Source organism: Ictidomys tridecemlineatus, chromosome 13 (assembly GCF_052094955.1).
Source record: "Ictidomys tridecemlineatus isolate mIctTri1 chromosome 13, mIctTri1.hap1, whole genome shotgun sequence".
Lineage (NCBI taxonomy): Eukaryota > Metazoa > Chordata > Mammalia > Rodentia > Sciuridae > Ictidomys > Ictidomys tridecemlineatus.
In genome coordinates this window covers 5347253-5375148 of record NC_135489.1, presented here as the reverse complement: position 1 = coordinate 5375148, position 27896 = coordinate 5347253, and the positions used below count along the sequence as shown (strand labels likewise).

Sequence of the window (27896 nt, the reverse complement as noted above, 5' to 3'; positions counted from 1 at the left end):
CTTACATGGAACAGCTTCCTACATTTTATGGATTCAGGACAACACATTTCATTCCTATGGAGACATCAGACTCACAGTTGGGGCCTAATTACAAACTCAGTGCATACCTGGTTCTGATTCACAGGCAGTGCATCACTTCACCATGTATGAATTTCCTCCTCATTTCCAATGTTTTCTGTTTATTAATTTGTTTTAAACAATTTAAAATAATTTTGGTTATATTATATTGATCTTCTCATTTCTTTAGGCAAGGACATTTCAACTTATTTTTCTTAAGTCAAAAGGCTTTTTTTTTTAAGTTTAGTTCATGAACTGCTGATAAGCTGCCTATGAATCACTATGGTATATTTAAACATACCCAATTAGCACAGTATGTTTCACTTCAATCTCAACTTGAACTTGACTTTCATAGTTGAAAAGTTTCTATATTTTTATAACGTTGGAGTCAGAGGAAAATTACATAGATAGGTAGGTAGATTGATTCCTGTGTGTGCAATTTTTACTTGGGCTTATTATTTTGGCTCTGGAGCAGAAAAAATCCTATTATTATTAAATTTGGGTCTCACCCTAAAGCCTGCTGCACACCTTTCCCTTCCCCATCCCAAATTGCTTAAACTGGATTCTCCCTCCCTGCATAGGCCTGCATCTGGGACATCCCCATCTAAGCTAAGTGCCCCAGGCGAGAGGCCACTAAAAGTCGTGACCTGGTCTCTAGTAGGTTCCTCTGGGGAGTCCTATCCATGGCCTCCTCCAGTTACTGGTCTAAATAAGGTGGAATCTATGTTTAGATTCCATGGTCATCTCTGAATGAAGAATAGGTATGTCTAGCTTAATTTTCCTGAACTATAAAGACCACTGTACCATCTATTTGTAATTCCTTTTCAATGTCTGAATGTCACAGATGGAAGAGTGAATGACAAGTCACCTCACTACATTACCAGAGGATCCACTCAACAAGACCACTGAGACGGCTTACCCTCTGGTCCCGCTCCCAGGCAGAGCACCTGGGACACAGGGATCCCTCCAGCAAGCACCAGCACCCACCCTCCCCCTCGAGGCCCTTAGCTGGCTTCTCATCTGAAGTCCCTGGCTTTTCCCTTGGATTCCCAGCCTAAGAGTGCGTGGGCTTAGGAGTCGGGAAATCGCCCTGAAACCCGCCTGCCCTTGGCTGCTCTGTGATCCTGTGCAGGAGCCTCCCTCATGAGCTCCTGTTTTTCAGGTCTAAGTGGAGAAGTCAGTGGCGTTTGTGGGGTGAAAAAGAGTCATCGTGTATAAAATACCAGGCCAATACTGGGCACGTAAATAGCTTCCTTCACCATATTTAGTTAATACTTACAGTATGAAATAAACGAATAAATACATTTTTCTCTCTCTCTAGCTTGAATCTACTGCAGTGATCTATTTTGTATCTTTCTCACGAGACCATGAATGTTACTATTTGCATTCCTTGATCCCGTAGATGTCGGGCAGCATCAGCACTTCATAAATATTTATTTAATGTATGAAACCATGATTGAAGGATTACGTGGACTCAGTGTAAATATTTTTTGAAATATAAAAATGAGAGACTTTTTCAGGAACAAAGTCAAGTTATTGTATTGCAAAAATATATTGTTCATGTACCATATTCACATATATAATCACATACCACTTTACATACTTACAGTAAACATACAGTACTTTTTATCATGAAATGAACGAACACTTTTGATTTTTTACCAAGAGCCTAAAAGCAATACAACAATATGTCAAATTACCATAAAGCTAAGTAAAACTTATGTGTACAGCTTTATTTATATGTGTTTTTTTTTAATTTGAAAGTTTTATTTTTTGCATTAAGTTTAGATTCATTTCAGGAGCAATCTGTCAAATTATTTCAGGTTGGGAGGCAGTAGGAACAGACACTTTTTTCTAAGATGTTTTGAAAGAATGTGGGTGGGACAGAATGGAGATTCTTCTTTAAGAACAAAATTGCAAAGCTGAGTTTCCTGTTGTTGGTAACTGTAGTCTTACGTAAGTCTCCTGATACCTTTCTTATGAAGAAGGATTCCACAGAAGACTCCAGGAATGACAGGGAGCTAGAAGATCTCTAGAGTGAGGATGAAAAAACAAAACCACTTTTTCGTTCATATCTAACACTGTAGGTTGGGAGAATATGTTGCCCAAGGAAAGATTAAATAGAGACCCAAAGCCCCAGTACCTGCAGACAGAGACCAAATCCCCAGCTTTCCATATCAAAATCACTTGAGGATAAGTTAGTTCCTTCTTAAAATTGCTAAGGAGAGTGAGGGATAAATGTCTGTGGCAAAGCCATTGGTCTGTTGGTCTAATCTTATGGTTACAGAAGAAAAGCACTGTGAGGCACAGTTGTACACACCAGTAATCCAGCCACTCTAGAGGCTGAGGCAGGAGGATCTCAAGTTCAAATCTGGCCTCCTCAACTTAGGGAGGCCCTCAGCAACTTAGTGAGACCTTTTGTCAAAAAAAAAAAAAATGTCTGGGGATGCTCAGTGCTTTAGTGCTTGAAACCATAAAGCCCAAACTGATCAACTTGTGGATAGTCTTTGATGTCATTCTAGATATTTAAAATGCTCTCTGGTGTCTAGATGTGAGAATGAATTAAACACAAATTGTGATCTTTGAAAATATTTTATCTATCTCACTTATATATTCATTCACCAAAGGTATACTGGCAGTGTGTGTGTGCCTGGACCTATAAGACATCACTGAAACATCCACTCCTGTGCCTGCCCTGTAGGGAGTGAGCTGTCCCGTGAGCAAGTGCTTTCATAGCAACCATTGGTCCCTTGGAGTAGTGTTTATCTCTACAGGCAGGTGGACCAAGGACCCAGGGAGAGGACCGCCCAGCAGGAACACCAGGAAGGGCAGCAATGTTTGATCCAGGTGACTGAGAGTTGGCTGAGGAGCAGTGACCCACGGCGTTTTGGCCAAACAAAAGGAGGACCATCACTACCCTAAGTAGGTGTATGAAGACACAAATGGCGTGAATATACTTTGTAAACAACGAGAGACATGAAAAATTGTGCTCCGTGTTTAAATATGAATTGCAATGCATTCTGCTGTCATATATGACAAATTAGAATTTTTTTAATAAAAAGGTGAACCACAAGGATAAACAGCAAGAATGGACATTGCAAAAGCTAGAAAATAAGTAACAAAGACACACATCTCCTAAGAAAATGACAGAGTTTTATTCTGAATAATTTTTCTATTCTCTAGGCTTACAGATTAAGACTTGGCATCAGGGTGTTCCACATACGTGAAGGCCAACACCACTGCCCATACATCTCCCCTAGGGCTCCTGTCAGCTGTTCATCACTCAGGTTGATGCTGGGAAGGGAGGTAGTTAGACTCCAGGTAAGGCAGAGGCTGGGCGAGTTCCTGTGTGGGCACTGGTCCCAGACACAGTCTCTGTGAGGATGCTCAGGGAAGTTCCCTGATATTTACCACCTTACAGATCTAGCTCTTTTCCAGCCTATTATTAAAAAATATTATACTAAAGATATTTTATTATAAATTTGCAAATCATTATTCACTCATGTCTAAAGAAAACCATTATTTGTACCCTGTTTCATTCACATGCTGGTAACGTGGCATATAACAGTCTTTATCAGATCATTACAAGACAAATAATTGTACACATTGACAGTAATTTGATTCAAGGATAAAATCCAAACATATTACACATAATTCTTCTAGCCCTTAAAGACACAGAGTAAGTACCACCTGCCACAGAGAGAGACTGCTGATCTTTATTAAGTGGATCTTCATAGATGGGACTGGGTTTCATATTCATAATTTCACTGAGCATTGACTAGAGGCTTTGTTTTCAAAGGACTCCCTTTGCATGAAGTGTGATAACAGTACTATCATTTTATAGTCTAGGTTGTTTAATCTGCACAAAGAAGCTGGGGCTTTTCCCCACCTATATGGTTTTATGTGCTGCCACTTGGTGCCTGGTAATACCCTATCTTTACAGTCTGTGATGGAAAAATACAGAATTTTTAAGTGAGGGCTTGCATGAATGTATTTTGATATTTTTGTATCATATCATCCATCACAAAACACATAAATGTTTATATACAGTGGGCTCAAATTTTGTATGCATTAAATGTCAGCCATGTGAATTTCAAAATAATCTGATATCTTTCATGTTTTTTCCTTGATCATCTGAATAGAAATAAGTTAGCTTCTTGATACACACACATACACACACACACACACACTATATATATATATATATATATATATATATATATATATATATATATATATATATGGAAGATCCACTTTATGTAATGTGAGGCCCCACACAATTGTCTGAGAGATGGAAAAAAGGTCCCACCTTCTGGAACTAGGATGCCCTTTTCCTGCCTGTGGACATTGGAACTCATCGATGCTCATCCACACTGGCCCATCTCTAGGGCTCAATGTATGAAGTCTTATTTTGTTAGAAAATGGGCTTATCACTAGGAGACTTAGGTTACGGAGTCTTGGGCCCCCGTTTATTGGCTCTGAGGACGGGACTGACTTCTGTAAGACTGAGTGTACTTACCTGTAAATCATAGTGTCTTCCTTCGGCATGACAGCCTGCGGCACAATGATAAAAATCACACGTGTCCAAGTCTTCTTTAGAGTTGACCTCATTGTGAAGCAACTTGCCATTTCCACACAAATGCATATTGTCTCTCAGACATTAGAGACCTGAAAAGCCTACAGCTGTGTGGCCCGACCTCTTATCAGATGCAAGTGCTGTTTACCTCTGCAGGGACAGAGCAGCTCCCAGGCTGTAACTCCCACCCGCGTAGGTCCAGCAGTACACCAGAGAGCTATGTGGAAAGCCATGGCAGGGAGCCTCCTTCTAGAAGGACTTTCCTGTGATTGCCTGGCGCCTTTGTAATAGAGTTCCCAGATACTTTCTGGAATAGTCTGTGGATATATGCTTTCAGAACCTGACAAGAAGATTGAGCTGTCCATTTACAATTTACAAAGAGCAGCACCAAGGAGATGTAATGGCATCTGAAAAAAATTACAAGCCCATCGATTCAATTATACTGGGTAAGCCTTGAGGAGAATATAAATCTCTGACCTACTTTTTCCTTAAAGTCCATCATGAAAGTGTCTTCCGATTAAAAAATAAAAAACTCGTAGAAAGAAGGAAATGATCCACTCCATGTTTTACAGCAGTTTCAAGCCTGGCCGTGCCAGGCCCACACTGGTTGTGAGTCCCACGTGTGTCGTCCACATCCGCCTGCTCTGGTCCTTCTTCCTTCACTGACTCACCAGTCCTAACCCTCTCGATGCCAGCGACACCCTCCGTGTGCATCCCTTTCACACACGTCTCCACTTGCCACTTTGATTCCTGAGCATCTTAGCATTCAATTTAACCCACGATGTCCCCCCTTGATTGGCAGTTTTTTACTGAACCAAAATGTATTCATTGTGTATCAATATATGCCATTAATAGTTCTGTATTATAAGGAATAAATAGGCAGAGGTGGAAGACCAGCTAACATCTTGGAATTTCAAAAGAGCTTGACTGTAAAGGAAACTCTTTGATATGACAGTGAGAACCAGACTCTCCAATCAGACTTACAGAAATCACACGTCTTACACAGGGCCAAAATTTACCAGTGATTCAAAGGATACAGGTGACTGTGAGATGCAGGTGAAGCCTGTAGGCACATAGTATTAAACCCCACTGTATTAAACACGTCTTACACAAGAGGAGATAGTTCAGTCATGGAATACTGACATTTCCAATCAGAAAATTACATACTGATGCAATATTCCTTTTTGGCAAATCTTGTCCCACAATTATAAATGAATTTACTGTAAGTAACCTCGGCAGACCAGGTACATCATGATAAAAGCATTCCACAGATAAAGACCCATAAGGAATTCCTAGGAGTGTTTTCAAGGGCAGTGACTGTGGTCTTTCTTTTGTTCCTAGTGTCTCCTCTTTCTCTGGCTTGCTGAGTAGGGGGGTGAGTTTCGGTCAGAGGCTAACTAAACTTGACATCTCAGGCATTCACACTGAGGAGTGCATAACCAAGAGAAACCCCAGGATGGTGGTCAAGGCTGTTCATCCCGTAGCTGCCCTTCTAAGGTTAAGACACAGGCCTGTAAGGTATTAGTCACACGACCTTGGGAGGTCATTTGACTCCTTGGACTTCACATTCTCATTTGTAAAACACAGCTCATAACTACTTTACAGTGTTGTCCTGAGAATTAACCACATAAATCCCTGCCCGGTCCTTGGGACTGTGCCTCACCCAAACATTCTGAATGTCTGATTATTGCCATTTGTGGGGATTTCTTCATTGCAAGGCTGACTGTTGCTGGCTGTCTTTATTTTGAGGTCAAGATTGTTTTTTCTTTTTGTGCCTTCAGAATTTGCTAAATTTCCTAGATTTTCTAAGAAAATAGGAATATGTACATGTTAGTATTATATAAGAATCCAAATTGGAGAAATGTCAGGAATTTTTTTTGTATAAAATGAGTTTAATCATAAGAAGCTATAGTCTCATCTGATTAAACTAGAAAAATGAATCTTTCCCGCTGTATAATCACAGACTGTAGGGAATCACAATTTAAACAGACCACAGGCAGAGTCAAAATCATTCAACTCTATCAGCCACATCTGGTAGACTCTCTGTTTGCTTAAGATAAAAGTTCGATGGTGGTTGACTTTGAATAGATTAAAATTCTTATCACCAGGTGATTAGGTTTAAAATCATTCCCTGTGAAAGATTGAGTTTGTATATTTTTAACTTTCCAAGCTCTGTGGCTGATTAGTTAGAATTCCAGTTATTAACTCTCTTAGGAAATGCTTTGAAACTTCTAATGCCAGAGTAGTTCCCAGGTCCTTCTACAAGACAACAGAGGTCCGTAGCTGGACAATCATTTTGAAAGGTATTTTGCTTTTACAGAACAAAGTCAAATTTAGAGGCGCATAAGACTTACTGTGGTCTGCATTCTTGAATTAGGAAGTTATCCAAAGCTGGCTCCATGAGGAACATCAGTTGGAAAGATGCACTTCTTTCATGTCAAAGCCATTTCAATGCAAATTATATGCCCCTGCAAAATCCCTAGGAGAATTGTCTACCCTTTATAAAACTGCTCACTATAAAACATATACATTGTAGCAAAAAAACAAAAATCTCCTGGTACAGAACTAATATTCCAGAAACAATCTAAACAAATATTTCTTTCTAGTGAAAACTTTAATTAGACAAAGTTGTAAGTTTAACAAAAGTGTCTCTGGGAAGTATTTTTAAATGCCCTTAGGAAGGAAAACAATTCCAATGAAAACCCACCCTAATCCTCTGCTCTGTAAGAAAGAGAACACACAAGATGTATCCACAGAGAGATTTTAATAAATGGAATCCTTTACACATTGGAGGGCTAAAAAACAAAACAGAGAGACAGCGAGAGAGAGAGAGAGAGAGAGAGAGAGAGAGAGAGAGAGAGAGAGAGAGAGAGAGAGAGGGGGGGGGGGAGGGAGAGAAGGTGAAGGTAACACAGAGATGAGCTTAAAACACTCTAACCCCCTTAGGCTAGAGGAAATAACAAAAGGGAAAGTGGTGCTATTAATCCAGAGGCTGGGAAACAGAGCCCTGGGGGAGCTCTCAGGGAAGAGCTGCAGGTGCTGCTGCTGAGCTAACTTGGCAGAAAGGGCTCTGCGACCTCATTGCCCTCTGTCTGCTCTGGGAGCCACCTTCTGATGAAAGGTCCTGAGGAATCCTTACCAGGATCAGGGCATCCTAACTGGGGTCAGCTGGCAAAGGAATTGGTGGAGTCCCAGCCCTACTAATTCAAAGCACAGTGGGCTTTGAAGTGAGATGGGATGTCTTGCCACCTGGCACAGTCTTTTAAAAGATCACGCTTATATTCAAGAGACAAAAGAAGCAGCAATGATCTGACATGTAGGAAATATCTGCATATTTTGTAAAATTCTCAAGACAGGTGGGAGAAAATGTTTTGCTATAGAAAAGGAGTCAAAAGAGGAATCATTTTCTCCCCAAAACATGAATTCTCTCTAAAGTCCTGTTAATATCATCAATAAGTGTTAGACTTTTTGTAATGAATAATGATTATCCTTTCAGGAAATTAGGCAAATACAATATATGAATCATGTTGTCACAGGATATATCTTAAGGATAAGGATCAACTTAGAAATATTCTATTTTAGAGACACTTATTCGTAAATTTAGCTTATATGAGGAAAATAAAAAGACAGAATTCCCTATGGATTCTAAATATACTGAATTGATATGCACTTCAAATAATTCAGTGAAAATGTTAATCTCTAAATTTATTATGCTTTAAATCTTGCCAATTTTTGCATTTTAGCTACCAATTTTGCTTAGAAAGCAATTTTTAATTTTTAAAAAGGATTTATTATTTTAGTTGGAAGTTTAATTTACGGGCTACAGTATGATGATCAAAATGGTGTAGTTAGCCTCTTCTTATCACAGTTTTAAAATGTTTGATTAACACGTAATAATTGTAGAAAGTAATGCACATACACAATGTGTACTGACCAAATCAGGGTAGTAAATGCTCCCATCTCCTTATTACTACTTTATCTCTGCAGATTTTGAACTAGACTCTGAATACTAAACTTATTCAGAGTTTGTCTTTGCTATGGAATTATCTTTCATCCACCAAAACTGTGGATGTGCACAGCAGATGACAAGGAATGGAAAGATAAATAAGTTCAGATAAAGTGTCAATTCATATGCAAAGTGGTATCATCAATAAATCTAAACCAGGTGTCAGGATAGAGCTCCTGTGAAAAAGAAACTTAAATATTTAATTGTTCCACTCCTTTTCCCGTTTTTTCAGACACACATTGACAGCCAGCTACTTAGGGAGCAGCACGTTTTTGCAGGATCCTTGCAGATTGCTGGTCCTGATTTGTGTCCTCACGTGTTTGTGTTCTGGAGTCGGCAGCTCTTGGTGGTGCCAGTGCCTTGGCACCATGTTCTTCATTATGCTGGATGGGGCTCGCCACGCCTGCAGGCTCCCTCTGCCGCTTCCTTCCCACCTGACCGAGCGTTCACACCTCCTCTGCCTGGTCCTATATCGGATCCCTCAGAAATGAAGGTGAGGTCTTTCCCCCATTGTCTAAACCCACTGGGATGTCAGAAGCAGGGCGTGATGTTTTGTGGGACTGCCTGCCTCACAGGGGTATGGGAGGCTGACGGGGAGAGACACTTCCCCATGCTGAGGCAAATTGGCAAACACAAAGGCACATGCCACCATCTCCCTGCAGCTCACTGTCTCAAGCTGTTGGTTTCTGCACCCCGCTCTGGCTCCTGTGGGAACTCCTTCACGAGCTATAGCCTGCTCTGTTTTACAGTTTGGGGTGAAACTCAGAGCCTTCAAATGACTCTTTAAAGAACACATATGTATGATTCTGCAATATGTATACAGGGTAAAAATGGGAGTTCATAACCCACTTGAATCAAATGTATGAAATATATGTCAAGAGCTTTGTAAGGTTTTGAACAACTAATAAAAATAAAAATAAAAAAAAGAACACATATGTAGCATGAACTGCACTTACAATTTGGATTTGAACCACTGGCAAGCTATTTTCGTGGTAGCATACCACATTTTATATCAAAATTACGTTTATGAGATTGCACTGATTTGCACAACTGTGTTTGTCTTTGCACTGATGTAATATGTGAATTTGTGCAAGACAATTTTCTGTCTTTGGGAAAAAGGATTTTCTTTCAAGTGTTGCTATCTTGCTGTGTACTTGATAACGAGGACTTGGAGGTTATTTAAGAGCTTTAGATTTCAATGTTGTTCACTCAAGATGAACAGCACCCCTATAACAGGATGCAATTAAAAAAAAAATTGTAGGAAGTGGTACTCAGGTGAATTGAGAATGGGTGGGTTCCAGAGGCCTATGTTTCACTGGAGGCAAAAGAAGCCAGGAGTTATTCTTCATCACTGCTCTTTACAGAGGATGTGTTTGTTCCAGGTCGATTATAAAATAAAGTGTACACATGATTTAGGAAAAATGATTTATTTTTACAATGCATTATAGGGTATAAAAAATATCTTCCAGTGCATGATAATTTGATCCTCATACCCTCTAAGGTGGAAAGTGGAAGGATGGTGCTATAATACATGTTTTACAGATGAGGAAACACAAAACTCTGGGATTAATATGGATAACTATCAACTTCTCTCAGTGAAATGGACTGAGCTGAATATTGATGGACAGGTGTCACACATCTGGGAAGAATGTTGGCTGACTTGCAGTTAGTCAGCTTGGTTTCAGAGCTGAATTTATCTCTTATTGTACAACTTTTCTCACTTATTGAAACTTTCCTCAGTTTCCTCATCTGTACAATGGTTATTAACATATTACCAAAAAATATTATTACTACTGATGCTATTCATTGAATTACTAAAGTGACCAAGGAAAAGATGACATGTAAGACACTCAGAATGGTGTTTGGTTTGTGACCCTCGATACATTCATCAGGTAGTCAACTAAGACCACAAAACAATAAAATAGGGTTCAAAATAAATAGAAAAGCCAGACAAACACTCCGCATCCCTGTCCATTCATCATTAGTCTTTCTCATGTCTCTTTTCTCCATTGGTCTAATTGGCTATACTTTTTTCCACTCTTCGATCATTTTGGCAACAGTGTCTTCAGAGGATTCATAAACCACATTTCTCAAGAAACTTCAAAACGATCCATTTGAATAAAGGCTAAACTCCTTTGGCTAAGCATCCAACACAAGCAGAAATCATGCTGTAAACTCCTACCTATTCTTCACACTATAATTACCCCCACCCTCCCGTCTCCTCCTAAGCTCCATTCAACTCAGATAAATGAGCCTCCAAGACTACAGCTGCTCTCATTTCTCTAGGTGGAAATTCCTTTCTGCACTGCTGATTGACAATGGTGTCACTCTTTAAGACCCCATAGAAGGCCAGTCTTCTACCACGTGCCTTTTCCCATCCTGCTTAGAAGTTATTTCCCCTGTTTCTGCTACTAACTTCTTGATTGTGAAACATCGTCTGTACTGTAGTCTCTTGGCAGTTGAGTATGTTCTGTCTTCCACAGAAGATGATATAACAGGAACACAGGGTTTTTTTTTTTTTCCAAGATGGAAAAAGTCCCTTCTACAGCTCCTCAAAGCCCCATTCCTTCTACCTGTCCTTGTCATTGTGTGCCCCACTAGATTGCCTTCTTTGTTTTCTTTCCCCAGGTACCTAGGAGGAAGTCTGGCATGGGCATTGTATAGACTCAAAAAGTCTAGCCATATTGAGGCAAGTTTAACTCATGGGCAAGAAAATAAAGAGTATAAATTTTGCAACCTGATACAAAAGGAATTATATATTTTGTGTTCTCATAATTTTAAAAAATTTATGTCAGTATCCATGAATATTAAGAGAAGGGCCAAAATGTTTATTTCAAAGAAGGAATCACTGTAAAATAGCATGCTTCAGTGGTTGGAGAGAAAGTAAGGATGAAAAGGATCAGGTTGGATGCACAATCACTTTGGACAGAGGAGTCATTAAGGAACAGGACTTTCTGGAAGGAGTGAATCAGGGAACAAGACCTCTGGAAGGAGCGAATCAGGGAGTAGAACCTTCTGGAAAACACTCAAGCAGAGGGAAGAAGTCTGAAACAGGTCGAGTTCACTTTTCCAACCCTCAAGAACTTAAAGGCCAGGTAAAAGCATTTACCTCCTTGAGAACTTCCAAGGACATATAGCACTTGAGCAGCAAGGAGACTCAGGAGTTGTTAGGAGCACGTGTCACCAGTCACCTCTACCTGCAACTTTTGCAACACTGTCCCAATTATTTGAATGATATGATCAACTTTTAAAAAATTGTGTAGCACAATATAAACATTCATTACTAAGAACAACATGGGGGACTGGGTTGTGGCTCAGTGGTAGAGCGCTTGCCTCACATGTGTGAGGCACTGGGTTCAATTCTCAGCACCTCAAATAAATAAATGCATAAAATAAAGGTCCATCAACAACTAAAATATATTAAAAACCAATATGGTAATTTTAAATTAATTAAGGGCCTTGGATTTATTGAATTGGGATTATTGATTTAAAAGATCCATGGATATTTAAAAATATATTTTTATTTGATAGTTTATTCATTTAAAGGGATGTGGGAAATATGAACTACATAAATAAGAGATTAGATTAACTACATAAATCAGGTTCTCCTTATTCCTTCATCTACTAAAAAATTTCCTGGCCAGGTCCTTTGTGCCATCCTGTGAGGCACAGAAATGAGCCAATAAAGGAAAATGTAGGCAGAAAGTGACCTGTCAAACTGGGCAGACTGAAACTCACTTTCCAGTCATGTCCATTTAGGATGCAGGGAACTCAGTCTACTTCGTTAGCTTTCCTCCAGAGCTGGAGGCTGATGTGCATTCACATCGTGTGATGCACAAGCTTCGTGATAAGCTGCTATCATTTATTTCACTACCAAAACATCTGTGCACTATTTCCATTAATAAAGGGAATGGGAACCAGGATCATATTTCATAGATTTTTATTATATTCTGAGGCCAAGGAAAACCCATTCACTGGTTTTATTAAAAAGTTATAAAATGTAAGGAAACCCTGATGTCCTAAGGGGAAAATAGAGAAAAAGGTAATGCAGTCACTTACATGAATATTCAAGGAAAGTCAAAGGTCTAACTTTAAAACATGGATCTTCAATTGTGTTTATAGCCACATTTTAATTATGTAATCAAATCAAAATCAATTATGGCAAATCAACTACCTCATATGTGAATTGTGCAGTCTGATGTATCAACTGGCAGGTATGTAAAAATGGTTTTAAAAAGGAGATTTCCACACCAACCTTGAAGAAGAGAACAAAAAGGCATGTGTGCAGAGGTACACAGCCTTACTCAGGGCTTCACTGGTGTTGCCTGTGAGTGTGACACACCACCAAGATTTTGCACAGTGAATCCAAACATAGAAAAACACCAGAGCTTTATTACACCAACGTTGGGCTAACTTCACCCATTATTTGAAGACATTTTGTTAATAAAACACAAAAATAAGAATGATCAACAAATACGTGAAAAAAAAGTGCAACATCTCTAGCAATTAGAGGAATGCAGATGAAAATTACACTGAGATTCCATTTCACCCCAGTCAGAATGAGGATGGTGAGAATACAAGTAACAACAAACGTTGGCGGGAGTGTGGGGAAAGGAGTGCTCATACAGTGTTAGTGGGACTGTAAATCAGTGCAACACCTCTGGAAAGCAGTAAGAAGATTCCTCAAAAAACTAGGACTGGAACTGTCATTTGACCCAGTTATCTCACTCTTCAGCATATACCCAAAGATTTAAAATCAGCATACTATAGTGACACGGCCACATTCATGTTCATAGCAGCATAATTCATATTAGCTAAGCTATGGAACCAACCAACCGAGACACCCATCAACAGAAGAATGGATAAAGAAATTGTGATATTACTCAGACATAAAGAAGGATGATTTTATGACATTTGCCAGTAAATTGATGTATCTGGAGACTGTCATGCTAAGTGAAATAAACCAATCCCCCCAATCCAAAGGTCAAATGTTTTTGCTGACATGTGGAAGCTAAATTGCAATAAAGAGCAGGAGGGGAAGAAGAGAAATTCATTAGATTAGACAGAGGGGATGAAAGGGCGGAAGTGGGGACAGGAATAGGAAGGATAGTACAATTAATCTAACATCATGTTCCTACATACACATATGAAAACACCTAAGTGAATCCTACCATCATTCCCACCCACAAGAATGGGGTCCTAATTAGAATAAGATATATTTCATGTTTGTATAATTTTATCAAAATCGATTCTCCTGTCATGTATAACTAAGAAGAATGAAATTTTTTAAAAAAAGATTAAAAAATAAAAAACCCACTCAGGTTAGCATATTTGAATTTACTTTATGAAAAAATATAATTGTTCATTAAAATAATTTGATTTAAAAGATTTCAAACATATTCTCCCTTACCTACAGGTGTCCCCATTTTGTAATACAGGCTAAAATTGATGGGGTCTGACGAAACCATGAAACAGGAGTTTTGATATAAAAAGAGATTTCAATACTGAATTTGAGACATCCAGGGTTCTCCAAGGAACATGTCCAAGCCTTGTTGGGGCCCTGCACCCCAGGTTCAGAGCCTCAAGTTGGTGCCAGGGACAGAGGAGTGCCTCCAGGTCCCTGCCCCAGCATTACCACATCTTCTTTTCTGATGAATTGGTGCTTATGTGTGTTAAATAACTTTACCATCATCACACAGGAGGCCCATTCTTCACTTGAAATATTTTTCTTTTCCTGTGGAGCTATTGTGTTTTAAATATATGCAAATTATCCATCTATCATTATACTTAGTTTAGTTTGACAATAAAAAATTTGAAGTACCTATTAGTGGATTCCTGTTACAAATATCTTTTAAGCAGAGAATAAGCAGATCGGTACCATTCTGCACATTTTAAAAGAAATGGAGGGAATGGATATCCTGTGAAGAGCTACAGGACTCAGCCTGTAGTATAGTAAACTTCACCTACTTTATTTTCCTATCTTCATTGCTGTTGTAAATAAAAAGTTGAGACATGTGTGTCATATGGTTAATATTAGTCATTTAAAGCAAATGAGGGCCTATAAAGATTCCTGAAGAGTGAAAACTATATAAAATATGGCTATTTATTTAAAAATAATCTTTGGTGCATCAACTTTGAAATAAGGGACATAAAAGTAAGTATGGTAATAAATAAATCAGCCAAGCAAAGTTTGAAAAAATGTTAATTTTTTATCACAAGTAACGTGTATCAAAATAGGTAAAATAATAGTAAAAATTGATCTTTATAATGTCCAATACATTTTCTATTCACCAGTTTATCAAGTTCATGGAAGTGATTATTTTTGTTAGTTTTTTTTCAATAAATATGAAATATTCAGAATTGCTGTAATTCTTTGATTCTTCTATTATAAAATTACTATATTTTTCTTTTACTTTTTTTTTAAACATAAACCAAATGGACTTCCTAACAGGGGCATATGACATGATTTATCTGGGTAGTTGGTGAAGCCTGCCTGTGTTGCCAGGACTGAACTGTGTAGACCAGATTGCTTTTCTATTTGAAGGTCAGAATCTTTTCAGCTATAGAATCAAATAGTTTGGAAAATTTTGTAAGCAGATTTATAGTAATACTGGTTCTTAAAATTCATTTTCAAAGAATATGTATTTAATATTTTTAAAATTTCCCACTGAATAAATCAAATATAGAGTGTGTATACAATTCAGCAGCAGTTACCATTACAGGGTTTGACTTCCTTTGTATATAACACATCATCATCACTAGCTTTCAAGTGTTTTGTGTGCTGAGGACAAGAATGTTTCAATGATGCAGTTCAAGGTCATAAAGGCCTATGCTTTTAAAGTGCTTAAAATGATTTTCCTATCCTAAAAGGAGAACATACTCCATAAAATTCTAAAAATCAAATATTTAGGGAAGTAAACCTAAATACTAAAGGATGTCTTATGCTCTGAAAGGTGGGGAGAACTGATATAAATAAAACCTGTTCTCCTGTGAGTTTGAATCCGTCTAACAGAAGAAAACATTTCTCTTAACTCAAGTTAGGAAATAATTATACATTTTATATATCTTTATATAAAAACGTTACAAGTAGCAAGCATGTGACACAAAGAAATGGAAGAGTAACAGCAATATTTGAGAATGCATGCTTTTTACAATGTGTCTAATAAAGAGGGTATTTTTCCCAACTCAAATATCCAGTACTGACATGCAGGGTAGTTTCTCAGACTGTCGATCCAGTCCTATTGCTAAGTACTTAGTCAAAAACATCTCTGTGGTAGGATATGAACAGTGAAGTACCTGGTTTCAAAAGCTGTTTTTGAAACTTGGTATCTCCCTTTGATAGAGAACAACAACAAAAAAAAAAAAATCAAGGGAATGTAGGAGAGAAAAAAAAATGAAATTTTTCTTATTGCAATCTAGTAATTGGACTCATGACTTTTTACTGCATTTAATCATAATAAAACAATAGGTGTGTAGTCCATAAAACCTCTAGCTGGTGTTTCCATGGTCCACATTTTCACTTTCCTCTGTAGCATGTTCAAAACCACTCAGGAACGCACTATTCTCAAGAAGTCTATATAATGAAAACAATTACATGTAACCGAAGGTTCGTCCAGGGTTGTGTTTTCCACACATCACACAATGTACAATTACATAACAAAGACAGAACCAACACAGAAACAAAAGTGAAACTGACAATAAAAATAAAGTTGGGATCGTCTTAATCAGGATCTAATTTCTTCTTCAAGTTTCCAGTAAATCTCAAAATGTATTTAAAAACTAAGGAGCACTTGGTGGCCAGCAACCAAATTACGAAATGAACATATCATTGTGCAGCGGGGATGTCTTGCCGAAGAAATAACAAATGTCTGTAATTCTTAAGTTTGGATAAAGGCAGTGGAATGAATTTAGAAATAGGTCCACTTTTCACAATTCACTATAGAATTTTCTTTTCACAGTCCCCATGTTTGTATAAATAGTTCTTTTCTGAAAATAAAACACAGTTAAAACATTTTCTCCCAGTGAAAAATGCAAGCAAATACACCAATTTATTAAGGTAGTACAGAGCATGGAAATGCGTTTATCTAATTCAGGAATGGTGGATAGACTGGAAGAGTCCTGAGGAGACTAGCTGTTTAACAAATTTAAATGGACATTGATAGAGACTCTTGCAAGTTTCAAAAATAGAGCCACTGTGATATCTGGTGACAAAACAGATGTGCACACAGACAACTTATAATAATGAAACCATTTACATTATCAAGGATTCAAGTTTTATCTTATAAAATTTGACATACCATGCTGCATTTAATTTTGATGAGATGAGCTACACATTCATGCAAAACTAAGAGTGCAAAAATGTTATGAGTATCTCCAAATACTTAGTGTTTTGGTTATGAATAGAATATTGTCAAGTTATATGAGTAATTACTAGTATTATATATTCACTCCAGTTTTAAAAAAATAAATGACTTTTTTTATTTCATAAAACTTGAGTTTCTTCTTTTTTTTCTTTAAAGAAAGTTCATTGTTTTTAGTATCTTTACTTTAAAATACATAAAATTGTCAACATCCTTTTAAGTAACATTTTAGGACAATGCTTACTGGTAAGAATACTAACATTTATTTTAAAGTTAAATAGTCCAAGAATCATCCCTCCATCAGCACTGTTCCATGATCTCCATTATGTCTCTAATTATGAAATGCCATGAAACACATATCTCAAGAAATAATGAATAAACATCACATTCCTGAAAAACTACAAGACGATAGCAACGAAACAAAACAAAACAGAATACAACAAAGTGGGAAAAGGAACCAAGGGTTTTTGCTTACCTTGAATTTTCTTTTTAGACCCTAGTTGTGTTGTATTCAGAGTCATGTTTGCTTAGAGACCCAATGAGGCAGAACCTGGAAGGTTACGGCTGTTTCATTCAACAAAGCAATATTCGCACAAAAATAAACATACGCATACAACTATTTACTGCAAAGCATTTCGAAAACTCATAAAACCATGGAAGTCCTTGTTTTACATCAGCATGCAAAAACGTATTAAATCAACTAAAATACTTTATATTTTGAGAATGTATAACAAATGGAGACGGTGCGTAAATTCATAGAACAAACTAAACGCTAGGAAACATGCAGAACATGGTTTAAGAAGACTGGATGTGTGAACTTAAAATAATATTTTCTAATTTTAGGTTCTCTGTCTCCATAACTTTTGCTCCTCTTAGGAGCTGATAATAGAATACAAATAATATGGTATATATTATTTGTATAGAAAGGACAATGATAAAATATTTTAACTAACTCTCGCTGCATATAAACATCAGTGTTTCGTCTTCTAGCATATATGCTATTGTGACCAATTTGTAATATAAGCATAATGAGATATGTGCAAGGAAACTTTTTTCCATTTTCATACAAAAAGTAAAAATATTGCAAAATATATTATGTGTGCATTACAATTATTCAACAAGATGAGTTAGCCATCTTGGTAAGGCAACTGTTTTCAAGTATCATTTTATCTTAAAGTGTATAAATGTTTTCAGGGGTAACATTCATGACTATGTGGAAATAAATCAGCAATATAAATCTGTTATTAATTTAATGTCAGAATTTTTGGAAAAATAAATATATGTATAGGAATGCTTTGGTCTGTGTGAGATATCTTGCACGTAGGGGTTTCAACAGAGTGTGGGCAGCCCTGGGAAGGAAGAGGGGGAGATGCTGAGACCCTGGCTGGAGCCTTCACTAGGGGCCTGGGGGACTGAGATCTGGAGACAAACTGGCACAGCACACTCTGACAGGTAGAGTCCTCGGATTATAGCATCATCAAAAAATCAATAGATACTGACCGCTGGACGGCTTTGTCGTGTCTGGACAGCCTGTGGCTCGTGGTGGGCACCTCCTCGATCTCGTCGATGTCACAGGCGTCGGCATCTTGGGAGTAGTTGTGTTTCATGACGAGGATGTTCCTTCTGCTCACGGGAGGACCGAGGGGCTTGACTGGCTGGGCGGGCATGTCTGTCAGGATGGGAGCCTCTCTTGTGCTGAGGTTGCTGCGGCTGCCTTTCGTGCTGGACAGCTGGGATCCACAGTGATGGTCGTGAATGCATTTGGAAGATGACCTCCGCAGTTTATGGTAGTTCTCAAAGTCATCTGCCACGTCTGCAAAGTCGGCAGCCGTCCCTGTCCCTCTGAGGGTGCACAGCTCATAGTGTGGAGGCTCAAACACCTCCTGGAAAGCAGTCTGGTCAAAGTCTGACTTCCTTGGGACGTATTTTTTACGGGGCTGTTTGATCTGTACAATGACAGAAATGATAATAAGGATGATCACAATGCAGGAAGTCACGCCAATCACAGTCCCGCTGGTGTTGGTGAGCTGGTCCAGCAGGCTGGCTTTCCTCTTTTCTGCAGGTAGGAGAGAGCGGAGACGACAGACAGACAACGAGAGACAACCCACCACACGTTAATGTCACGGTCAGAACATGTGCTGAAAACTTAGAAACGAGATAGGCTGAGCGTCGAAATTTTGCAAGCTTAAAGCAGCAGAAGAAAATATTTTAAATTCAACAAAATTTCTTACTTGTTAAAAGGCCCTATCTTCTAGCCTTACGATGACCGTCCTATTGCCCAGCATCTCTGATTTCAATAAACATCCGTGTGTACACGTAGGTGCATGTATGTACGCATATTCATATATACATAATGCTGAAGAAATATGTACCAGGTCAAAATTGCATGACAATCAGGAATGAACTGGTGATTTTACACATTAACTTCTTTCTTAGTTACGAGAAAGCTCAAAACTCCCATATGAGGAACATGAAATGCATCTGTATCATTTTGTATTTATGTTTGACAGGGAAACTAAAGTTAAAACAACAGCAATATTGTGACACCAAAGGATAATCCATTTCAAATTCAGGACAGACATTTGGGGATGGTGGCATGAGGGCTTGCGTAGACTCTTTCCCAAATTAAGTAGCCATGACTGACAAAAATAGAGGCAAAGAGACAAGGGTTTAAACTCTGTTTAATGGAACTCTGTAAAACATCCTGATGGTGTGTGGCGAATGCAGAGGCATTTCCTGGAACATATCTGCTATATTTCTTTAGGGACAGTGAACTCCTGTGCTTCTGAACCATGACCAGTTCTTTTGGCCCTCAAATCATCATCTCTAACCAGAGATGCTTCAGAGAGGAACAGAAGAGCCCTGTTCACCCTGGAACACAGAGGAACGAAATCACAATATCTGAAGAAGTGGGGAAAAGAATGAGGAGAAATCAAGTGTGAGAAAAGCAGCCAGTACTCAACCATGCTGACATGATGGGAGTGCAGAGGGGAGGGGAGCGAAACCAGAAAACCATCCGGGAATTCCAGAAACTCGACAAGAGATCTCATATCCAGGTTCAACAGAGTCCAAGCAGGACAACGTAAGAGCACCACACCCAGACAATGTCAAAAATGTTACCAAGGTCACCCTGAAACGTAGACATGGACAAGGGACCACAAAGCAGCCCAGGAGAAGAGCCCCGAGAGGCCACGATCCGATTCACCAGTGGAGGCCAGCGGGCCACGTGGGGCAGACATAAAGTCCTACAGACCAACCGAGGGTCGCCACAGCTACACACCGCAGACCAAGACCAACTGCCAAGGCAAGTGCTGTCCAAGTGAAATGGAGAATACCAGGTAAACACAAAGGAAGAAGGAAGCCAACACTGAAGGAGCTGCCTTAAAAATGTATGGAGGGAGGTTCTCTGAGCTGGAAGCATGTGACCTAATAACAGATCCACATGAAAAAATTAGACACAGCAACTGAAACAGGAAAATGAACACATCCAAGGAAGGAAATTATGTGAATAATTATGGAAGTTCAGTGGCATATTTCACCCACAGTCCTTACTTAAAATTGTAAAAAGGCAAGGTCATAGGGTATATAATGGTATTGCTGAGCTTATAACTTATGGAAATGTAATGTATTTGGTGATGATGATAAAAAAGGTTGGTAGAAACTAAACTGTTATGGGAGAAAGGAAATTACACCAGAGGACAATATAAATTCATGAAAACAAATGAGGAGTCCAGAAACATTCGATTAAAGGAGTTGTCTAACAAATTACATTAATCTATGTCTGCTGTCCTATCTTCTCCCAATATGAGATATAAAAATACATAAATTAATGACTACTGCAATGAATTTAACATATATAGATGTAATATGGAGAAAATGTGAAAAATGGAAGAGGGAATAGAACTGTACAGGAGTAGTTTTTATATATCTCACTAGAATTTTTGTTATAAATCTTAAATATATCCTGAGAAATCAAGCTATATACTAAGAACCCTGAAGCAACCACTAAGAAAATAAATCAAGAATACCTTGAAAAACTATTTAAAATTAAAATGTTACTGTAGAGTATGTTAACTTATAAAGAAGAGAAAAATAAAGAAATTAAAGATAAAAAAATGAGACATATAGAGAACAAAAACTATAATAGTGAATATACATCCAACTATATTAACAGTGATGAAATGGGAATAGATTAAATGACTAAAGAAAAAAGCAGAGATTGTTAGACTGGATTAAAAAAAATAAGATCCAACAATTCATTGCCTTCAGAGAAAATGCTTTATAGGCAAAGACACAGTCTGAAATTAAAAGGGTAGAATTACAGTCCAAAGAAAGGTGGTTACACCAATGTCAAAGTATATTTTTAAGACAAAAAAAAGTTTCTTAACATTACATCATTTTATGTTGATAAAAGGGTCAATCCATCAAGGAGACAAAAAAGTTGTAAATTTTTACAGACCTTTCCACCAAGCTAAAAAATGCACGAATCAAAAGCTTTACAGAGTTGAAGAGAGAATCAGAGGATTCAAGAATAATACTTAAAGAACTGAACACTCTCTCTTAATAATGGACCGGAGGCGAGAAAATCAAAAGGAAAACAAAAATCTTGAACACCTCTGAAACAGGCCTATTAGACATAGCAGCAGTGTCTCAGATTCACCCAATATCAACAAGACACGTTCCTTTCAAGGGCATGTGGGACATTCTTTTAGGCTACATTGTAGGCTAAGCCCCAACAGCAGACCTGATCAATTAGAAATGATTGAAATGATAAGAAAGAAGTGCATTCTCCTATCACAAGAGAATGAGCTGCAAACTTAAGTTTTCCTCATCTGGAGAAAGGGGTTTGGTTTTCCCCCAAGCTCACAGGTACACATTCTCTCAATGCTCTTGGCTCCAATGTTCTTTACAGGTATGGCCACAAGTTCACCTTGGGCAGAAGGCTGATGGTGACTACTACTCGTCTCCAGTGCTGCATAAGGGCAGGTCCGACAGTATTTAACTTCTCATTTGCTCACAAGTGGTTCTTCCACAATTGTCACCAACACCCCCATGGAAGTACTTGATACCAGACCATTCTTTCTAATGGACCTGCCATTCTAAATGACTCAATCAAGCAATGGCTACTCAACACTTCTGCTTGAAGAAAGCCTTTTGATAGATAACATTGGACTTTTATAAACATAATAGAATTATTTGCCTGTTTATTTTTCTTTGATAATTGTTTAATATTGACCTTGAGTAAAAGAGTTTATACGGCACTTGGAACTTAACTAATCAATGCCACACAAACCAGCCAAGTAACTCTGTTTAAATGAAAAAAAAAATCTGTGTGCATAGGCTAGAGAAGGGCTCAGGGACACTAGTTACTATTTTTATTGTAAAGAAAGAAAAGCATTTTGGTAGCAAAATAGAAGTGGAATTGGGTGGCGGGAAGCAATTGGAAGTATCAATGCCCCTGCAACATATTTTATCACTAGAAGATGAGCTCAAAGAGCAACAAAGACAAACTGGAGTAAATGAGAAGTGTCACCATGGATTTAAGGGGTACCCGTTACACTAGGGAAAAAAATGTGCTGTGCTGTAGGCATCCATATAATTTCCATGGTTCTGCAGACTCTAACAAGTTTATTTCTTTAATAGCCATTCCAGTATCAATTATCGTCCAGTATACATGCACAAATTAGGAAACTTCTGGATACAGTGCAAATCAAGGTAAAGAAAATTGCTTACAGATTGGTTATATAAAACAGATGAAGCTCATAGAAGCCACTATATGCTCAATTTTTAAGTCAGGTGCATACAAACTTCCTTCCCATTCCTTAGGAAGGGAACCTTACATATTTCAAGATCTGATCATTACCTTTACAGTGATTTTCGTCCCAAGGATACACACAGTTCTGGAGTCCGTTGCAGACCAATGTATTGTTAATACACATGTTACTATGGCAGAAGAACGTGTTGCCTTCACAAGGAGCTAAAAACAAAGAACAAGACAAAGAAAGAGAGCTGTATCTTAGCTCAGTCATAAATCACACTGCAAAAAGATTAGATTGATAATTTGCCAATAGATCAAGGCAAAAAGTCGGCCATGCGATATTCAGAAGTATGGCTTTAGCATTCATTGTCTCTTGCGTATTTTTCTGTATTTTTCTGGGGGGCTCAGCTAATAAGACGGCATGAGACTTCTGCCATGAATCCTACCATCCACAGAGGGTTCTAGCTTGTTTTTAAGTCATACATTAATTGAGCAAAGCCTGTATACCGACTACTGATGTGGATTATTCTTTACAAAGAAATCCCACATATATAAAGTTAGTTTTGCTGTACAAAACCACATAATTGCAACATTAAAATATTTTGAAAAATATGTATCAGATAATAATGAGAAAATATTCTTAAATCAATTCCTGTGAAGTCATTTAGGCATATTTAAAAAAATACAAGTCATGGATACTCAGAATCAAGAGGAAATTAATCCTGAACATCAGAAACACTATATTAATTCAAATTTTATATACACACAAAAAAATAAAACTAGCCCATATGCAAGTATTTTATACATTCTAGTGACAGACTACAATGACCATGATTTCCAAATTATTATGCATATTTAGGCACTGTGAAGTATAACTGAAACTCAAAGAAAACAAGAAAGCTAGGTTGATAATTACATGGGACAGTCAATTCAGCAAGGTAAAATGTTAGATATGATTTTAATGTTAAGAAAATGTTCCTTTTTATGATTAGAAGAATGGCATGTTTAGAGCAACCTCTATAGTAACACTGCATTGTAGATTAGAGTAGGTCCAGAGTCCTTTAAGACAAACTTGTTTTTACCGCTGTAATCACTGTACACCTCATGAGTTATAATTCTTATTGTTTTAAATAGTTCTGTAATTATTATACATATAGACATCCTAGAAAAATGTATGGCCTACACAAAATGGGTAATTTGTGGTGATTAGTTGAATGAGCAATAAAAACCTATTGATCTATTTTGCTGTGATGGAATCAATCCTCAGGCAAGTACCCTACACTGAGCTAACCCTCCAGCCCAGTGAAGACTTTTTAAGGATCAAGAATTTTTAAAACTACAGTCGTACATGATGACATGTTTTTTTCATTTTCAAAACTAGTGCCTGTGTTTTACAATATTAGCTTTGTTTGTCTATTTTAGATATGATTCAAAATGGTCAGGAAAATATTTTGCATAAGGCAACTTGGAATATTTTAACACTTCTAGATAAATTCTTAAAGTAAAATTCTCAAACCCCAAGAAGTCAAAAGCAAGACATAGCTATCTTGGATTTAGACACAGTACCTCCCCCCCACCCCCACCATTGACTTTTAAGTTCCAGGTAGAGGGTGCAAAGACTTCCTAGTCAGTTTCATTATATATTAAAAAGTAGAGAATACAGTCATTTTGAAAAGAACAGTCTCATACCTGACATTTTATTGAGTTAGTGACTTGTTAAGCACTATTAAAAACTGCTACAATGTGAAATTTAATCATCTAATACATTACTGCAAAAATCTGCTTTTTATTATGGTGCTAAATTTGAATTTCTGTAGCCAACCATAATCGTTTTTGTAGAACTTATATGGTCTGTTGAGCAGATAATAAATGATGTCAAAATCTATACACAAAGCATAAGGGAGTTTTCTGCAAATTGGTTTGAATAACTGCAAAATGGTTTTGTAAAAAGCATGACTTAATTCACTGCAGTGATTTCAGAAGGCTAGTCATCCAACAAGTAAAGAATACCTGTAGAGAGACATGAATATTTATTGATCTTCCATAAAGAATTGAAAATTATTATAAAAATTATCTAATAGAATGGGTTAACTTAATACTTCTAAATATGCAAATAAAAGCATTACTATATTCTGGATTTCAGTGAAGTTCAATGCTATGTTGATAAGAGCACTGACATTTGAATTTCAAGTAGTCCACATTGATCTTACTTGTTTCTGTTTCTTATTAATTGTGAAACTGTCAATTGATGTGCTGGAACCAGTAATCAAATTTTAGTGGTTTTACTGACATTCAATAGATAATCTAGGAATATCAATAAATCACATTCCTGATGCTTCTGGGCATTAAAAAATTTTGCAAACATGCCAGTTTAATTGGAAATCATCATCACTCTTTTTTGCATTATTTTAGGCAATGCTTCATATCTTTTCTCCTTTAGTTTCAATAATTTATAGACTTCCTGGGCAAATGACAAACAAAATACGTGCATTCTCCGTCACACACAAACACACACCAAAAATGCAATTAAACACTGCATGGCTAAAAAACTGATCTATAACAACTATAACTTTGAACAAAAATTAATCTTTGTCTTATAAATAGCAAAAATGTAATTTTATATTGGTTTCTGAATGTAGTGAGCTTGTCTGGATACTTCTCTGATAAATATAGATAGGCAGTGGGTCCTTCAAGATTCTCATTTCTCTTCTGCTTAAGAACTCAAAGGGTACTTTCTGGTAACCAACTCAAGCTCACAGGAGTATTGGTCTCAAGGGCCTCCTGAGCATAAGCTGTGGGGACCCTCCTACTACAATCCCACTTCATGGGCAGAGAAAATAGAAACTGATTTGTTAAAATGCAGTGAAATCATCTAGTTGGTCAAGAGAATGGCATACATATAAAATACTATTGCTCTTGATTTAAATAACCACTTAATAGAAAGTGAACCCCATAACATTGCCAAAGGAGTCTTCCCTCACTGACCTTGTCTCCCTCACGAATCAGCCCATGTGCACAGTGAGAAGTGTACTGTTTGGGCTGTGCCATCAACTGGATTGTGAATAAAGCTCAGCCTTGTGACTCTGGCTGCAAACGGGAAGAATGCTTATGTATTTGCTTCTTCCTTGAGCAGAAGCAGGCTTCTGAGACTGACCAGTGACTGTGGGTGTTTTCAAACTCCTTGCTCTGGAGCTGGCTAAGCATTCAGTTACCCAGTTACCGCATCTGCCAAATAAGGGAAGGTAATGCTTGCTCTAGAGATTGCATTATGTCCAGAACATAGTGTGGCTATACAGACGCACAGAGGCATGTTGGTGACTGTGTGAGGAGAATGTTGCACAGAGACTGTGAGTCAAAACATCTCATTTTGAACAATGGGCCCAGCACTTCTTGGTTGTGTGACTCTGAGCAAACATATTCAAATGTTTTTGTTCCAGTTTACATCTGTCTGATGGTGACAATCTTTACCACATAGAGTCATCATGAGAATTAAATGTGATAAACTCATAAACACCATAAAACAGATACTGTCCCAGTGTATATGATAAATAGAGTTTAGCTATTTTTGAACTATTCTACTATGAAACTTACCAAATATAAAATAAAACTTTTCAATGTGGAGGAGATGAATGATACAAAATTTAAGTGACTTACTGGATACCGAATTTCTTAACTTGTGAAGTAGGGACTGTCATTTACGGACCCTTGTTAGCACAGCATGAGGATGAAAAGTTCAAACATATGATTGGGGTGTCCCTGAAACTAGAGATTCCGTGAGGCTTAGGTACATTTATATCCTGGAGGGTATATGTCTCTGCACATCCCTGCCCAGCATAAAACACTGGTTTGATTCTAAAAGGGGAGAAGGAAACAAAATTTATGCCTACTAAATATCTTGATAATTGTAAGTTTCAGCATGGGGTTGTACTACGTAATGGGAGAAAGACTTAACTGTTTTTAAGATATTTACTTTTGATATTCCATTTTTAACAGTTTCACAATCAAATATTTAACAGTTTCACCATCAAAATAACATGCATTCTTTAACATCAAATTGTCAGGTAGATATTCATGTCTCATTTGGAAAGACATGATAAACAATATTTAGAAGAGAATGCATCTTGGTTTGTTGGCTCCAATATAAAAGGAATGATTTCTCAAAGTGTTGAGTGATCCTATACAATTGAGGCATGAATTAAAGTGACAATATTTTCTTACAATGGTAGTAACACAATTTTCAGAAATTGCATACATTCAGATTTTATATTTATAGGTATTTTAACTGCAATTTTTCAATTCAAAGTGTGTCCAGTGAATAGTTATCTACACATTTCACAACTAGTTCTTTGGAAACACAAAATTTAGTACGATGTTTAACTCCAGAAGGGAAGAAGTATATTGTGAGAAAGTGAGACCAAGAAGCAGGGTTTGGGACTTGCTTAGAGTCAACTGCAAACTGAAGTTGTCAGAGAAGTTGCACGGCAAAAAAGCCTGTTCAACTTTGTTTAACATTTAATCCAAGTAGTTCTAATTTCATTTGCTCACAAAAAAAACATTTTTAAACTTCAGGAAGTATCACCCTTGTGTTTAAAATCATAACAAAAAAAATCCTTAATTCTTAAGGAGATATAGAATAGTCTAGGATATTACAAGACATAAACTTGGGTGACAAATAAGAACATACTTTTGAAGAACTATAAAAACTCTTATGGAAATGTTATTGAAAATACATAAGTCAAAATGCAATAGTAATTTCTAGAAATTACTCCAATTACACTGTACTTAGCTCTTTTCAGATTTTTTACATAGACATGTATACACAGAATTAAAAGTATATGTATAAAAACACCCCGTGTAGTTTCATTATTGGGGAAAATCTCATAACATTTCAGGAAAAGAATACCAAATGTTAACCAAGAAATCCAATTTTGTCTATGGGATTTTTGAGTCTGCAAATGGTAATTTTTGCATGACATCTATACTTGGCTATATCCAAGAATAAAGAACTTAAAATGTATTTCATTGTTTCTAGGTTTTGGTTGTTTTCATTTTAAATTTTTTTCCTTTTGTTTTTATTTATTTTTTCCTTTTCTTTTAAACTTACATCTGTTCCCATTCTGACCACAAGGTGGCGGCCAC

At 37.3% G+C, this 27896-nt stretch overlaps 1 protein-coding gene across 9 annotated transcripts in view; it reads right to left on the bottom strand.

Annotated features, from left to right (window-relative positions):
* Positions 1-10050: 10050 nt before the first annotated feature.
* Neto1 (neuropilin and tolloid like 1) overlaps positions 10051-27896 on the bottom strand; it is a 109618-nt gene continuing 91772 nt past the window's right edge. For 4 of the 9 annotated variants that reach the window (XM_040272110.2, XM_005339879.4, XM_078029882.1 and 1 more), the window contains exons 8-11: positions 22863-22976; positions 18500-19055; positions 17475-17549; positions 10051-16625 (exon numbers count right to left, since the gene is read on the bottom strand). In XM_040272110.2, the coding sequence (XP_040128044.1) occupies positions 17489-17549; positions 18500-19055; positions 22863-22976 (731 nt within the window). In that variant the 3' untranslated portion in view covers positions 10051-16625; positions 17475-17488. Of the gene's footprint in view, positions 16626-17474; positions 17550-18499; positions 19056-22862; positions 22977-27896 lie in introns of those variants that run through there. The other 5 variants (XM_078029883.1, XM_078029885.1, XM_078029886.1 and 2 more) reach the window with 5 other exon arrangements.